At 50.7% G+C, this 16,197-nt stretch overlaps 1 protein-coding gene across 4 annotated transcripts in view; it reads right to left on the bottom strand.

Moving 5' to 3' along the window:
• Positions 1-14,946, bottom strand: part of DRC7 (dynein regulatory complex subunit 7) — a 36,145-nt gene extending 21,199 nt beyond the window's left edge. The window contains exons 1-8 of one of the 4 annotated variants that reach the window (XM_009196542.3): positions 14,878-14,946; positions 13,162-13,291; positions 11,578-11,817; positions 10,697-10,871; positions 9,450-9,575; positions 7,508-7,702; positions 4,608-4,766; positions 2,329-2,547 (exon numbers count right to left, since the gene is read on the bottom strand). In XM_009196542.3, coding sequence (XP_009194806.2) covers positions 2,329-2,547; positions 4,608-4,766; positions 7,508-7,702; positions 9,450-9,575; positions 10,697-10,871; positions 11,578-11,780 — 1,077 coding nt within the window. In that variant the 5' untranslated portion in view covers positions 11,781-11,817; positions 13,162-13,291; positions 14,878-14,946. Of the gene's footprint in view, positions 1-2,328; positions 2,548-4,607; positions 4,767-7,507; positions 7,703-9,449; positions 9,576-10,696; positions 10,872-11,577; positions 11,818-12,931; positions 13,099-13,161; positions 13,353-14,877 lie in introns of those variants that run through there. The other 3 variants (XM_017953399.3, XM_017953400.3, XM_009196541.4) reach the window with 3 other exon arrangements.
• Between the last annotated feature and the right edge of the window lie 1,251 nt (positions 14,947-16,197).

The raw sequence follows: 16,197 nt of genomic DNA on the forward strand, positions 1-16,197 counted from the left end.
TCAACAAAGGAAGACCCTGTCTCAAAAAATAAAAATCTTTTGGGGTGATGAAAAAATTCTGGAATTAGATAGTGGTGATAGTTGCACGGTCTTGTAAATATACCAAAAGCCACTAACTTGTGCACTTTAGTAGATTTATGCTATGTCAATTATGCCTCAACTTAAAAAAGGGGGGGAACACAGTCTAATTTACCAGTTAATAGAAGAAAAGATTATGATCATTTAATAGATGAAAAAAAATGATATAAACAAATTTTGTTTGATTAAAAACTGCTAGCAAACCGAAAGAAATCCCTTAGTTAAAGGGTAGCTAGCTATAAAAACCGTACAGTCAAGATAAACATCATAAAAATAGTGAAATGTTATGATACTAAGGCTTTACTTGTGAATCAGGACTGAGACAGGATATTCAGAATCCCCACTTCAATTTGACATTATACTGGATGTACTAACCAGAGAAATAAAACAAGAAAAAGAAATGAAAAAGTATAAGGATTAAAAATAAAGAAATAAAACGGCCGTCATTCAGCTGTAGGACTGATTGTGTATGCAGAAAATCCCAAAGTCTTTACAGATTAAATTTTAAAATGAATAAGTAGGTTTAAAACTTACTGGATATGGCCGGGCGCGGTGGCTCAAGCCTGTAATCCCAGCACTTTGGGAGGCCGAGACGGGTGGATCACGAGGTCAGGAGATCAAGACCATCCTGGCGAACACGGTGAAACCCCGTCTCTACTAAAAAATACAAAAAACTAGCCGGGCGAGATGGCGGGCGCCTGTAGTCCCAGCTACTCGGGAGGCTGAGGCAGGAGAATGGCGTGAACCCGGGAGGCGGAGCTTGCAGTGAGCTGAGATCTGGCCACTGCACTCCAGCCTGGGAGACAGAGTCTCACTCTGTCTCCCAGGCTGGAGTGCAGTGGTGCGATACAGGCTCACTACAACCTCCGCTTCCCAGGTTCAAACAATTCTCCTGCCTCAGCCTCCCAAGTAGCTGGGATTACAGGTGCCCACCACCACACTGGGTTATTTTTTTTATTTTTAGTAGAGACAGGGTTTTACCATGTTGGCCAGGCTGGTCTCGAACTCCTAACTTCAAGTGATCTACCCTTCTCGGCTTCATAAAGTGCTGGCATTACAGGTGTGAGCCCCCGCACCCAGCCAAAAATCAATTGCATTAAATAAAACCACAGTGCAATACCATTACATGTCCGCTACAACAGCTAAAATGGAAAAAAAAGTATGCAGTATTGGCAAGGATGTGGATGGAGCTCCGAGAACCCTCATACATTGCTGGTGGGAGTGTAAATGGATGCAATCACTTGAGAAATCGGGCAGTATCTACTAAAATTGAGCACGTGCCCACCCTGTGACCCAGCAATTCCACCCCTCAGTAGTTACCCAACAGAAATGTGTATATGTGTTCACTGAAATACATGTATACAAATGTTCATGGCGGCACTATTCAAAATAGTCCCAAACTGGACACAGTCTCAATGTGCAACTGTAGAAAGGACAAATAAGTTCTGGTGTATTCAAATAATGGAAAAGTAATAAAAAATGAAAACGAACAAACCACACAAAAAACCATAATGAATTTCATAAACATAACCATGAGTGAAGGAATCCAGGCATAAGAGTATTGAATCACTGTGTGATTCAACTGATGTAAACTCCCAAAACAGATGAAACTAATGGATGTTGTTAGAAGTCAAGGTAGTGCTTAACTCTGGGGACGATGGCGGGGTTGGTGGCCAGGAGGGGACATGAGGGGGCTTATGCTGGTCCTGGCTACATATGTGTGTTCAGTGTGTGATAATTCAATGACATGTACATTTAGGATCGTGACCTCCTCTGTATCCTCTTGTAGGTGCGTGTGTGTACCAGTGCCACATACGTAAGTTAAAAATACATTTGGGGGAAGATAGTAATTATACAAAGGGACTTTCTGGGGTTCGGCCAATGTTCTATTTCTTGATCTGGGTGTAGGAAACCAAGGTGTGTTCAATTTGTGGAATTTCGTTGAACTGTATGTATGCGTGGGATGAGTGCACTTTTCTGCATGTAGGTTACACTTCAAAATAGAGGTTTTTAAAAATGCAAACAATCCACATTTTAGAAGGATACACAAATCAGGAGAGACAATAATCGTATCAGAATGGTTACTCATGGGCAAGGGAGTGGGCCATGGAGACTCAGCTATGGAGAAGGTTCAAAGCCCTCATGGCCTGGTGTCCCGCTCTCCCCAAGGTCTGGCTGCCATCGCTTCCCTCTATTCCTGTCACCTGCATTGTGCCTGCCACGCCCACCCAGCTCCCCTTCCCCAGGCACCTTGCAGCAGTTCCAGCAATCCTGCATGTTGATCCAGTAGTTCTTGTGGTTCCAGAGGCTTTCGATGCCCAGGAAGCGCTCGTCCTGGGTGCTGTAGCTATGTCCTGTGAATGCGTCAATGAAGAAGTTCTCAGGCACCTCGCGCTTCCCCGATAGCACAAGGACCCAGGAGTGCACCCGCAGGCCATGCAGGGCATCCGGCTTTGCCTTCTCCGCCTCCTGCCAATGAAAGGTGGGTGACTATGAGTCAGATGGCTGGAAGAGGAGTGTCAGGGGCCCAGACATCTCCCTGGGCTGGGCTCTGATGCAGACGGCACCATCAACTGGAGTGTGACGGCCCACCTCATCTCCCATCACCCAACCACTGAGCCCATTTGTAAAATCAAAACAATGGGAGAGTCTGACTAGATCTGTGGTTTACAAATTGGACTCTTTGGGGCACTGGGCATCTGGGGGTTACCGGCTTTATATGTCGTGACTTTGGGTGAGGTTTCATCCACAGAAAGGAAATGGGAGACCAAGCAGCTTCCTTATCTGCCTCCCTCTGAGAGAACTGTGACTGTTCATTGTTATGTATAAATAGGTCTGGACCAGAAGAGAAGCTCAAGGAATACTCTATGGAAGGAAAGAAAGAAGGGAGGGTGAGATGGAGAAGTGGAGAAGGGAGTTGAAAGAAGCAGATGTGGGAGATGGGTGAAGGACAGCTGGTAGGACGAGAGTGACTGATGGTGGCATAGATGGATAGGAGGATGGATGGATGGGAGGATGGATGATAGGAGGATGGATGGATGGGATGATGGATGGATGGGATGATGGATGGATGGGATGATGGATGGAGATGGTGGATGGAGGATGGAGAGTGGAGGAAAGAAGGAAGGAAGGGTGGATGGAAGGAAGGGAAGGAATATGGTGGAGATGGATGGATGGATGGATGGAGGTGTTAACTGACGGACGTGATGACATCAAGTGAGCGACACCTGACGGACGGGGCCGGAGATATGCACTGACGCATTTACGCACTGCATGACGGACGTGATGAAGAAACGATGACGGACGGATGGTGATGACGGATGGGATGAAACGGATGACGGACGGACGTGATGACGGATGACGGACGCAAGTGACGGAATGACGCACGGGATGATGGACGGATGACGGCCGGACGGAATACGGACAGACGATGACGGACGGACGGGGATGACGGGACAGACGGCGGACGGACGGGATGACGGTGATGATGGATGGATGGGAGGATGGGTGAGAGGATGGATGGATGGGAGGATGGACGGAGGGGAGGATGAATGGGAGAAATGGGAGGATGGATGGATGGGAGGATGGGTGGATGGGAGGATGGATGGATGGAAGGATGGAAGGATGGGTGAGAGGACGGATGGATGGACGGATGGATGGCAGGAGAAATGGGAAGATAGAGGGATGGGAGGATGGTGGGAGGATGAATGGATGGAAGGATGGATGGGAGGATGGATGGATGGAGGACGGATGGTTGGGAGGATGGATGGGTGGGAGGATGGATGAGTGGGAGGATGGGTGGATGGAGGATGGGTGGAGGAAGGATGGGAAGGATGGGTGAGAAGATGGATGGTGGAGGATGGATGAATGGAGGATGGATGGAGGAATGGATGAGGATGGATGGGAGAATGGATGGGAGGATGGAGTGGGACAACGGATGGATGGGAGAATAGGTGGGTAGGAGGGATAGATGGAGGATGGATGGATGGATGGAATGGAGGGATGGAGGATGGTGGAGGGATGGATGGAAGGATGGAGGAGGATGGATGAGGATGGATGGAGAAGGAAGATGGAGGAGGAAATGGAAGGACATGGATGGATGGATGGGAGGATGGATGGGAGGAGAGATCAGAGGATGAATGGGAGGATGGATGGATGGATGGATGGGCAGATGGGAAGATGGATGGGAGGATGGATGGGAAGAGAGATAGGAGGATGAATAGATGGGAGAGTGTATGCAGGTATATCCCCGGTAAGAGTCTAAAGCAAAGAGGACAACAGAGCTGCCTAGCATAGAATGGGCTACCCCAGGCAGTACAGTGCCCTGATGTTAGGAGTCCATCATGAGAAGCTGGCTGACCACCAGTGGGAGATTCCTGCAGGGCCGGGTAGAGGTCGGGGGTGATTGTGAGGTGGACCTAGTTGGGGGGGTCCATACACATATCCCTTCCATGACTTGTACGTCTTTTCCCATCCCTAGCAGTCATTTCTCGATAGCTGAGCCCAGGGGTTTGAGGCTGAGGACCCACCATGAGGCGCTCCTCCTCCTCCCTCAGCTGCTTCTTCTCCTGGGCTCTGATCTCCTGCTGCTTCTTTACCTCTTGCTCCTGCTCAAACCTGCTGCACAGGTCCCTGGGGGGTCTGATGGTGTATTTCTTAGGCAGAACCTTTTCCTCCTTCTGGACGGTCTGTCACCCAAAAGAAGAGGAAGGGTCAGTGGCCCTGCATCCCCCCTTCACACATGCAACTCCAAGAGGTGAGACTTGCCCAGCCAGTCCCTCAGACCAGGGGATGGCAGCTACTCCTGTAGCCTGTGGCCTTTCTGGCCCTAAATGCAGAGGGAGCCCCAGCTCCAGCTCCCTGACCTTGGGAGGTCCTCTCACCTCTCTGAATCTCAGGTTCATGGTGTGAGAATAATAGGAACTTTCTCCCCAGCCTCTTTCTGAGAAGTGAAGACAGAAAAAATACGCGAGGGAGGTACCCATCAGGGCCAGGAGCTCAGGAGGTGTGGCTTTCTCCTCTTCAATCCTCACCACCCATCCTAGCCATGACCTGGGTCTGATCCAGAAGTGGGGAGAATTGTCAGGAGTTGGATTTTTCAGATCTTGTCATCAGAGGGCCTCATATGTTGACTTTAAGAATTTGTTGGGCCAGGAAGGAGAATAAACTCTGTGTGTGTGAGAGTGTGTGTGTGTGTGTGTACACGTGTACACTTGCGTGTGTACAAATACGTGCTAGGTGGTAAGAAGTGTTCCCAGGAAAGTGCACTGCAGAGGCTGCAGAAGTGGGCCTGTGATAGTTATGAAGGAGAAATAGTGAATCTCCAGGGTTTCAAGTTCACCTGACCCGGGCTTCAGTTCCTGAGCCTCCATTTTCCCGCTATGTGACTTTGGCCACATTATGTTACCTTTTGATTTCATCAACATACTCATCTGTAAAATAAAAGTGACAATACCTACCACACTGGGCCATCATGGGGAGCAACGAGCGCAATGGACATAAAAGTGGATTTTAAACCCCAAAATTCTCTGCATCTGTTTGTTATTGATATAACGTTAATCATTAAGCTTTTGGCTGAGCTGAGAGGGCTGAGATGCCCAGGTGGGAGCTCAGAGGCTCCTTTTTTTTTTTTTTTTTTTGGAGCCAGAGTATCCCTCTGTTGCCCAGGCTGGAGTGTAATGGTGCAATCTCAGCTCACTGCAACCTCCACCTCCCAGGTTCAAGTGATTCTCCTGACTCAGCATCCGGAGTAGCTGGGTTTACAGGCATGTACCACCATGCCCAGCTAATTTTTATATTTTAGTAGAGATGGGGTTTTGCCATGTTGGCCAGGCTGGTCTGGAACTCCTGGGCTCAAGTGGTCCACCTGCCTCAGCCTCCCAAAATGCTGAGATTACAGGTATGAGCCACCGCGCCCAGCCCGAGGCTTTTGAAGCCAAAAGCCATGGTGGAGCTCATGCTCCATCTTCTCTTGCGGAGGCGGGCCTCAGAGAGCAAGGCTCTTCTTGTGCCTCCCCTTCTATCTCGCCCTTCTCCCACCAGAGCACCCACCCTGGGGTCCCTGGGTGCTCACCCAAGTATAACACAGCTACACAGTGATCCTGCTGGGTGCCTCAGGCCCCTGGATCCCCATCCCCCAGTTGCAGACACCCACGGGAGCCTGATCCTGATCCCGGAGTCCTGGAATTAATCCACCTCATGTAGAGCATTTTCTGTCTGTAGTATGACTGTTGTCTAAATGTAAAGAGATGCATTTGTGATTCTGATATTCATTTCAGAGTGTTTCTTGTGTCTGTAGCAGCCTCTGGTCCTTATGGAATTCTTAATGAGCAAATCTAAAAGCAGAGCCACCAGCCACTGAAGGGTTGGTGATTTTCTTTTTTTTCTTTTTGCTATTAAAAAGGGGCCTGAAGGCCAGGCACCGTGGCTCATGCCTATAATCCCAGCACTTTGGAAGGCTGAGGCGGGACGATTGCTTGAGTCCAGGAGTTCACAACAAGCCTGGACAACATAGTGAGAACCTACAAAAAACAAACAAAATTAGCTGGCCATCGTGGTACATGCCTGTAGTCTCAGCCACTTGGGAGGCTGAGGTTGCAGTGGTCTGAGATCATGCCACTGCACTCTAGCTTTGGGTGACAGAGTAGGAGAGACCCCATCTCAAAAAAAAAGCAGGGTGGTGGGGGGCTTTTTACCTCGGGAGTGTGGGACTGAGAACCAAATGTCTGTCCACTTGTCTGTTATTTTTTATTTATTATTTGAGATGGAGTCTTGCTCTGTCACCAGGCTGGAATGCAGTGACACAATCTCAGTTTACCGCAGCCTTTACCTCCCAGGTTCAAGTGATTCTCCTGTCTCAGCCTCCTGAGTAACTGGGACTACAGGCACATGCCACCACGCCTGGCTACATTTTTTGTATTTTTGGTAGAGACGGGGTTTCGCCATATTGGCCAGGCTGGTCTCGAACTCCTGACCTCAAGTGATTCACTCGCCTCGGACTCCCAAAGTGCTGGGATTACAGGCGTGAGCCACCACACCCGGCCTATTTTCTTATATAAAAATGGCTGGCTGGATTTTTATCAAATGCATAGGGTAAATTTGGAATCATTTGACTTAAGATATAAGCTATGTGGCATTCATAAAATTTACCAAGCAGGGAGCATAGTAACTGAAAACTGAGTTACAACAGACAGAGAAGAACAGCCAGCTTGGAAAACTGGGCTGGATGTGTTAAGACATTGAGGACATAAATCACTGGTGGTTTGAAATATGAACTCCAGGGCAGCAGAAGGGCTGGTGGTGAGGGATCTCTGTCCACGTGGCCAGGGGCAGGGATGAGGCGGCAGGGACAGATGTCTCTAAGAATGGCACGACAGCACCGGGAATGTGCATCCTTTGGGAAACCCAGGCAGCTCGAGCCCGACCATACCTCCTTGGGCTTCACAGTGAGTGGGCACACCTCCCGCGTCAGGTCCATGTGGCACAGGTCCAGCGAGCCGTAGCCGTTGACGCAGTAAGCATCATAGCCAGAGCCAATGAGCATGGAGCAGAGCAGCGTGCTGAAGTCAAAGCAGTTCCCCTTCTGGTAGTTGAGCACAGTGGTCGAGGAGTACAGGTGCGAGGGCTGGTCATAGTGGGACGGACGGTCAGCACAGCTGGGGCTCCACTGCCCCAGCCTGTCCTCCCCACCGGTCACAGCCCACCACCTGTCAGGGCGGGGAGCCAGGACCAATGCACAGGCTGGACCTGCTTTGGGCCCCTAACCCTTGTGGGGTCAGGGAGCCTGCTAAGAATGGAATGAAAACCAGACACCATGCCATTCACATTTGCCTGTCATTTGAAGGGGCTATGGACTTCCTGATAGAGAAAACCTTTTGGACTGTAAAAGTGTCTGATCTAATGCCCTCTGATTGGTAAGTTTACTGTTTCACTCCAATGTTTCCCTTTCCTTTGATCCCTACCTTTCCTCCTCCTCCCTTTATCAGTTCTCCACTGTTGACCTCGCCCTTTCTTCCTCCCTCCCTCTATTCTGAAGGAGAAGCTGATGGAGTTGATCAGAAGCCCAAAGATGGGGTTAGGGTCATGGGTAGCCGGGCCTCCCTTCTCTTTCCTGCACCTCTTGAAGCCATGGCAGGGAAGCTCTGAACACAAAGGAGAAAAGAGGTGGGAACCAGAAGCCCAGGCTTGCTGTGTGTCCTCAGGCAAGTGGCTGTCTCTCTCTGGACCTGTTTGCCCTTAGGGCCCTGAGAGGCTGTGCCCTGAGTCTGGCTGAACTTCCTTTTCCCAGACCATGCCTGGCATCCCATTGAAGGAAATAATGTACACAGTGATCAGTTTCCAAGGAAAAGTGCCTTGAATCTGCTTAGGTCAGCAAACTACCAAAAATTAAAACCCAGGATATACTAGGCCCCTGCTTCAATAGCCAATGCCTGTTTGTCAGCCTCCTCCTTCCTCTGCCTTACCTACCGCCTTAGCTGCCCTCACTCAAACCAAAAAAGTTTAGCCTAAGATAAAAGTTTACTAGTCTGCTAAATAGCTGGCTTTGTCTCACTCTGTCGGAGTCTCGCTCTGTCGCCCAGGCTGGAGTGCAGTGGCCGGATCTCAGCTCACTGCAAGCTCCGCCTCCTGGGTTTACGCCATTCTCCTGCCTCAGCCTCCCGAGTAGCTGTTCTTATCAGCTTGCCCAGTTACCTAGGTCGTAAGTCAAATACTTAAAGAGCCCCTGAGCTAACTAGGATTGCAATGCATTGTGGGTTGCAACAAAATGCCGCAAAACAACCCTAGAAAAAACACCTAAAGCCCCTGCCTAACAATCAATAGGCAATGTCTGGGAAGATTGTAGCCCCATAGTACTTAGCCTGTGAAGAACCAGGGGAGGGACCTGCGCACTAGGGGATAAATTGCTTGTTAAAACTGTGCTGGGTGTGTCTGCCTATCAGACACCCAATCTTGCGAGACCATCATTCAAAGTCTCACTTTCACTGTTCTCCAGGTCTCTATGTCCATTTTTTTTTTTTTTTTTTTTTTTGAGATGGGAGTTTTGCTCTTGTCACTCAGGCTGGAGTGCAATGGCGCCATCTCGGCTCACTGAAACCTCCGCTTCCCAGGTTCAAGTGATTATCCTGCCTCAGCCTCCCCAGTAGCTAGGATTACAGGCACACGCCACCACACCCCGCTAATTTTTGTATTTGTAATAGAGACGAGGTTTCACCATGTTGGTCAGGCTGGTCTCGAACTCCTGACCTTGTGATCCACCCACCTTGCCGCGCCCGGCCTCTAACTCCATTCTTTGGGTTTGGATGGGTGAGTTTTTTTCTCACACCATCTTAGTCCTAGTGGGCTCAGGCATGCAGCCTGTGAGTGGCGCTTACCGGCTTGAGGGGGTCAGGCAGGGGCACCATGGTGAGGAAGTCAGAGACAAACTGGGCACAGCTGTCCCAGTTGTAGAGCTCAGGGTAGGGCATCAGTGTGGGCCGGAGGGTTGTGCTCACGAACTTCTGCAAGGAAAGAGATGGTGCCAGTGGGGTCATGGCAGTAAAAACCTCTGAGATCCAGTGTTGGGGCCTTCTCCGAATCCACAGGGGGACCCTAGAGGCCCGAGCAAATGCAGGAGGCCAGGCCCACATGCCCTGGGGTGGCAGAGCAGCCCTTGGCTGGGAAGGTGACGCCCAGATCTGGTGCATGGCAGCCATCAGTGGCGCAGTGGCAATGACTAGGAGGCCCCCCATCACGTTGCCAGCACCTGGAGACAGCACAAGCATATTCTGGATCTGGACTTTGAAGAGCTTTGAAGTTTTGCCGCCCTCAACCCCTAGGGCATCATGGAGACACCTGAGGCCCAGAGCAGGCTTGAGAGCTGCCTGAGGTGACCCAGCAAGTCAGGGCTGAATGAGAAGATCAGGTCTGTTTCCTGGGGTTCCTGGGAGCGCTGTGCTCTCCTCCCAAGAGCGATGCTCTCCCTGGGGCCTACAGAGGTTCTGGGCTGGGGCCAGCTGGTGGCCAGTACAGTCTGAAGCCTCAGAGGTCAGCCTGTCCAGCGAAGGACAGAGAAATAAGACAAACTGGACCAGAACAGGCATAAGAACCTAAGCTCTGCCTTCTTCCTTCCAGCCCTCTGACCCAGAGCATGTGTCTGAGCCTTTCTGGGCCTCAGTTTCTCCATCTGTTGATGGAATGACATGGGATTCATCCAGGGGGTGGGAAACAGCTGCCCATTGGCTGACAGGGACACACAGACCCGCTTTATTTGGCCCATGTGACGATGTTTAGCATTTATGTCAGCTGCCAGCATTTAAAAATCAGAGACTCCCACACAAATCCCCAGTTTCCTCTTGATCAGGTAGCCCCACACCTGTAGTTTCCCTGCAGCAATCAGCAGCTGCCTCTTTAGGTGAGGCATGGGGTCTCCAGGCCACCACCACCCTCCAGGGTACTCTGCACTGAGCCTGCTGAGGCCTGCTGGCATTGGAGTTTATGTTTCCCCCAGACTAGAAGCACTCCAGTCCACAGGAGGTCTGTGATTTGGCCCAGTGCCCTTGGAGAACCCACCCCACTTCCCTGTGCCCTCTGCTCTCCAGCCCCAGGCTCCCTGGCCCTGCCCTCAACATGCCAGCCTTACAGGCACTTCACACTCGTTCAGGGGGTGCAGGAAGAGGGGCACGCGATCCGGGCACAGATGGCTGTACTGGCGGGAAAAGTTGTCTGCCACCTGCAGCAGGTGTTCCTCCTTGGGTGTGTTGGTTTTGTAGGAAACAGGCAGCTTGGAGATGTCAATAGTGTCCTTGGTAAAGGCCCTGTGCCACAAGAGGGATGGCATTAGGGAAGCCATGCCTGGTACTCAGGAGCCCTGGTTCCACTGAGTTGCCATTGGCTCTATCCCTTCCTCATTTAATCCTCACAGCTACTGAGAAAGCAGGTATCATTAACATCTGCTTATTTATTTATTTATTTATTTACTTATTTATTTATTTATTTATATTTAAGAGACAGGTCTTGCTCTGTTGCCCAGGCTGGAGTGCGGTAGCACAGTCATAGCTCACTGCAGCCTTGAACTCCTGGGCTTAAGTGACCCTCCCACCTCAGCCTCCCAAGTAGCTGGGACTAGAGGCACCACCACGCCTGGCTAATTTTTGTATTTTTTGTCGAGATAGATGGGGGTCTCGCTATGTTGCCCGGGCTGGTCTCGAACTCCTGGTCTCAAGCGATCCTCCCACCTGTTCCTTCTAAAGTGCTGGGACTACAGATGTGAGCCACAGCGCCCGGCCAGCACCTGCACTTTTAGACAGATAAAGGCACTGAGGCACCGAGAGGCTGAGTGACTTGCCCAAGGTCACACAGCTAGTGGGGGGAGCGTGGACACTCGGCCCAGGCCATTTGAAAGCAGAAAGCCTTCACTCTTAACTGGTCACCCTGCCAGACCAGTCGCCACCACTCTGCCTGGGTCTCCCTGTGCCCAGCCCCGGTCTGCCCTTGCCAGGGCCCCCACCCTGCCACACTCACGGGAGCTCCGCTGAGATGGGGATCTGGATCTCCGACAGCTTCTTCTCCAGGTCTCTGAGCATCTCCTGTGTCAAGGTGGTTTCCTCCTTCCGCACCTCGACTGGCCTCATCATTTTCTCGGTCCTCGCCCATTCAGCCCGCTCGGCCGCCTCCTCCCGCTCTGCCTCCTCCTCCTCCTCCACCTTCTCCCTCAGGACCTCCATTCTGGAGCGTCTCTGGCTGTCTGGAGACAGAATGTCTCTGTGGGGAAGGGGAAGTATACGCCATGGCTGACTGTCAGACCAGGCAGGAGCCACCAACACCACCGGGGCATCCCTGGGAGGCCTGGGAGATGGTTTTGGGGAGGTGTAGAGCACATAGGAAGGCAGTGATTCCCTCTTTGACTTCCTTTCAAACATGGAGAAGGTCTCTGTTTGGTGCTACCCCATCTGTAACACCTTTCTAATCCTGGCAAATATTCCTTTACAACAAAGACAAAGCAGGCCTCCGGTTGGAAGCCATCATCAGGACAGCACAGGGCAGGACACATGTCAATTTGCTTTTAGTATATTTGACAGTTATCCTTTTTTAAATTTTTTATTTTTTTGAGACAGGGTCTCACTCTGTCACCCAGGTTTGGAGTGCAGTAGCGCAAACATGGCTCACTGCAGCTTCAAACCCCCAGGCTCAAGCAATCCTCCCACCTCAGCCTCCCCAGTAGCTGAGACTACAGGCATGCACCACCACACCTGGCTATTTTTTTTTTTTTTTTTTTGGTACAGACAGGGTCTGGCTATGTTGCCCAGGCTCAAACTCCTGGCCTCAAGTGATCTTCCTGCTTTGGCCTCCCAAAGTGCTGGGATTACAGGCATGAGCCATTGTGCCAGCTGACAGTTATCAATGATAAGTACTGCTAATGCTGTGGGGATTACTATAGTATTGTCACGTTTCCTATTTAAATAAATGAATTGGCTGTGTGCGGTGGCTCATGCCTGTAGTCCCAGTACTTTGGGAGGCTGAGGCACGTGGATCACTTGAGGTCAGGAGTTCGAGACCAGCCTGGCCAATATGGCGAAACCCCGTCTCTACTAAAAATACAAAAAATTAGCCAGGCATGGTGGTGCACGCCTGTAATCCCAGCTATTCAGGAGTCTGAGGCAGAAGAATCACTTGAACCTGGGAGGCGGAGGTTGCAGTAAGTCGAGATCACACCACTGCACTCTAGCCTGGGCAACAGAGTGAGACTCCATCTCAAATAAATAATAAATAAATAAATACATAAATAAATAAATTGGTTTAAAGAAAATCCTAACAGTAAGGTAATATGGACTACAACCCACCCAAAAATGAAGACGGCAGGTGAATGATATCTCACCTGACCAAATTGGCAACCAAGGCACAGAGAGTGAAGGTGCCTGCACCAGGGCACACAAACAGGAAGTGGGGGGTGGGGGTAACAGAGCCTGCTCTCTCTTGGCCAAGGCCTGTGTCCGCCCAGAGAACAGGCTTCATTCTGTGATCCACGCAGAGACGCCACATGTGCTCACCATATGTCCTGCGACCACAGAGCAGAGCCTCACTGAGCGGGTACTGCTAGTCACCTACCCAAAGATCCAGTCTCCTCTTCTATACGGCAGAACCCCAGTTGTGTGGGGTCAGCAGTGTGCCTGGTTTGAATTGCTCAGCTTCCCAGATCCTCTTGTAGCTAGAGGTGGCCCTGTGATGTGACCTGGTTCTGGCCAATGAGATGTGGGCAGAAGTTATCGGGGCGCCCTCTGCCCTTCTCCTCCTCCCACCTGGAATGTGGAGATAAAGTGGGAGGTGGGGCAGCCCAGGTGAGACCATGAGGTGACCATACATGAGGGCTGAAGTAGCCTGCTAAGGATGGCAGGGCCAAGAGACCGGGGAGCTGTGGTGCCACAGAGGACTGGAGTGCCACCTCCAGCCTTTCCTTATATAAGAAATGTCAGCCTCTATGGGGGTCCCTGATCCACACCGCCCAACGCCACCCCAGCTGATGCAGCCTCCCAGCTGGGGTCTTTCTATTTCTCTCCTCCAACATCTGTTTTCCTTACAGTAAACAGGGGTCCAGAGAGGAGGAAAACAAAGGAAACCCACAGGACAAAGGGCGCGAGTAGTGAGGAGAAAAAAGCAGAATCCCCTTGACTTGGTAATCATCCCCCACTTTCCTGGGTGAAGCCAGGAACAAGAGGGCAGAAGGGAGCAGCAGATAAAGGCTGGCCCCATTCCCCACGCCACACTCACGCGGGCCGCCTCGGCCTCTTAGGGAGGTGAGTCACTGGCCACCAGCCAGGACCGAGCCCGGTTGGGGAAACCCTGGCTTTGCCAATAGCTCCTGCTGGACCCTTGGGTCACTGTCTGCGCCTTTCTGTGCCTCAGTTTCTCTTTACAATAGGAAGGGAGGGCAGATATTTTCTGTCCAATTCTGACATTCTGTGTTCTGGGACTCAGGAGAGGACGAATGCTCATCTGGCTGGAGCCCACCCAAGCCCAGGTGGGCCAACAGCATTCAGGACCCCAGATCCTCAGGGGAGAACCTCTAGCCAAGCAGCACTTCCCAGTCATCAGATCCATTTATCGGCCTCTTGGTCCCAGAGAGAATGAGCACAGGGAGGGCAGTCATCACCATTACAAGGCACTTACAGTTTGCTGAACGCCTACTGTGTGCCAGGCCCTGTGCTTAGGGTTGTACGGAGATCATCTCACTTATCCTCTACTGACTCTGTGAGGCAGACACTTAGGACACCCACTTTGCAGATGAGAAGACTGGGGCCCAGAGAGGTTGAGTGCACTGCTTAAGGTCACAGCTAGTAAGTAGCAGGTCTGGGATTTGAGCCCAAGTATTTCTGGTTGTGAAACTTGTGCATCTCAGGCTAGAAGAGATGTGAGATGGGGAAGTGCTAGAAGGGATGGTGGGGGAGTGGTGGGCAAGGAAAGAAGTAGGATGAAGAGAAAGCCAATGTGTCAGTCCCAGAACACCATCAGAGGCAGAGCTGGGGAGAAGAACCCACAGCACTTTATTCCCTACACAGGTGGCCTCTTCAGCTATAGCCCAGTGTGGGGAAGGCAGTCTTATCTCAAGGTTCCCTAGATTGGGCCCCAACCCACAGGCCCTTTCCTGTACCCCCTTTCCACCAGCAACTTCCTCCTCCCAACACACATAAACACACACACACACACCCCAACAACTTCCCCAGAAAGATCAGGGCTGGAGGCCCCCAGGCAGAAGGAGGCCACCACCCTTGCCCTCTCCCTGTCAGACAGGGTCCAACCACCCCAAGTCCCTTGCTCCCTCCTCACCCCTCCGAGGACAGCCTGCGCTAGCAGTTAGCCGTCTCCATGGTAACAGCCTGGGACGCTGAAGGCCGGTCCTTGGAGAGGAGGCTTCTGGGAAATGTAGTCTTCCCAGGTTGCGTGGGTCCTTGGGCCAGCGGTGCGCTGGTATAGCGGGACATCAGCGTGCTAGTTGTTAACCTTTTCAAAATGTTTGTGAAACACAGCCATTATTAAAAATTAAAAGGGCTGGGCACGGTGGCTCACACTTGTAATCCCAGCACTTTGGGAAGCCGAGGCAGGAGAATCCTTTGAGCCCAGGAGTTCAAAATCAGCCAGGGCAATATATAGTGAGACCCTCTCTTTAAAAAAAAAAAAAAAAAAAAAAAAAAAGGCCATGGGGTTATTTACACCACAAAAATTAGCAAATGCCAAGACCAGGGTTTTTCCCCTGAGCAAGCCAGTTGTTAAACATCTACCAGCACACCGCAGCCCCTGCCACACGGCATGCCGAATGTGGCCGTGATCCAGACGGACAGAAACCAGTGTGAGGCCTGGAGTAGCTGCCAGCTGTGGTGGACAGAGCCACGTTGCCTTGACTGAGTCCTGGGTTCTAGTCCAGGCCGGGGCTCTGGTGTAGAACATTACTTCGAAGTACGGGGAAAACCTATCCATTAGGCTAGTGGCTCGTGAAAATGTTTAATTTCTTTTAAATTCAGAAGAAAAAAATAAGAATAATAATGACTATATAACTATGAATCTGCCCTGAATTATATTTATGTTTGTACTAATATAGTCCTAAAATATAATCTTTACTGTTTTATTTTTGGAGGGAGGGGTGCCCAGGCCTTTTTTGGTCAGGGGATAGGGCTGCCAGGAGGGAATCCAGACTGTCACTGTGCTGACAAGGTTGCACAGTTAGTGTTACTGCTAAAAACTTAGGAATTGCCTCAGTTCTCATGAATAGAGAATGATTTCCCCCCTCCCGGTTTGAATATCATGCAGCCATAAAAATAAGCTGTAAAGGATCAATTGCACTGTGGAGAGCTCACCAGAGGGTGTGTGGATTTCAGACTTGGTGCTAAGCAACTCATAATTACCTCTGTGGGAAACTGGCTGGGCTGAGGGAGGGAAGTGAGGAGGGAGGAGAAAGGAAAACAGGTGATGTGTTATGCTGGTGGGATGCAGCATAGGCTTCATTTTCTTTTTTCAACCCCATGCAATATTTTATTCCTTTTACATATTTATTCATTCCTTTTTCTCTCCATACCCACTTTCATTTCCCATCTCTATAAAGCAAGAGTTCTGATGCGTATTTTTTTTCCCAAAATGAGTATTATTTTGCAT

The sequence above is a fragment of the Papio anubis genome, chromosome 18 (genome assembly GCF_008728515.1).
Source record: "Papio anubis isolate 15944 chromosome 18, Panubis1.0, whole genome shotgun sequence".
Taxonomy (NCBI): Eukaryota; Metazoa; Chordata; class Mammalia; order Primates; family Cercopithecidae; genus Papio; species Papio anubis.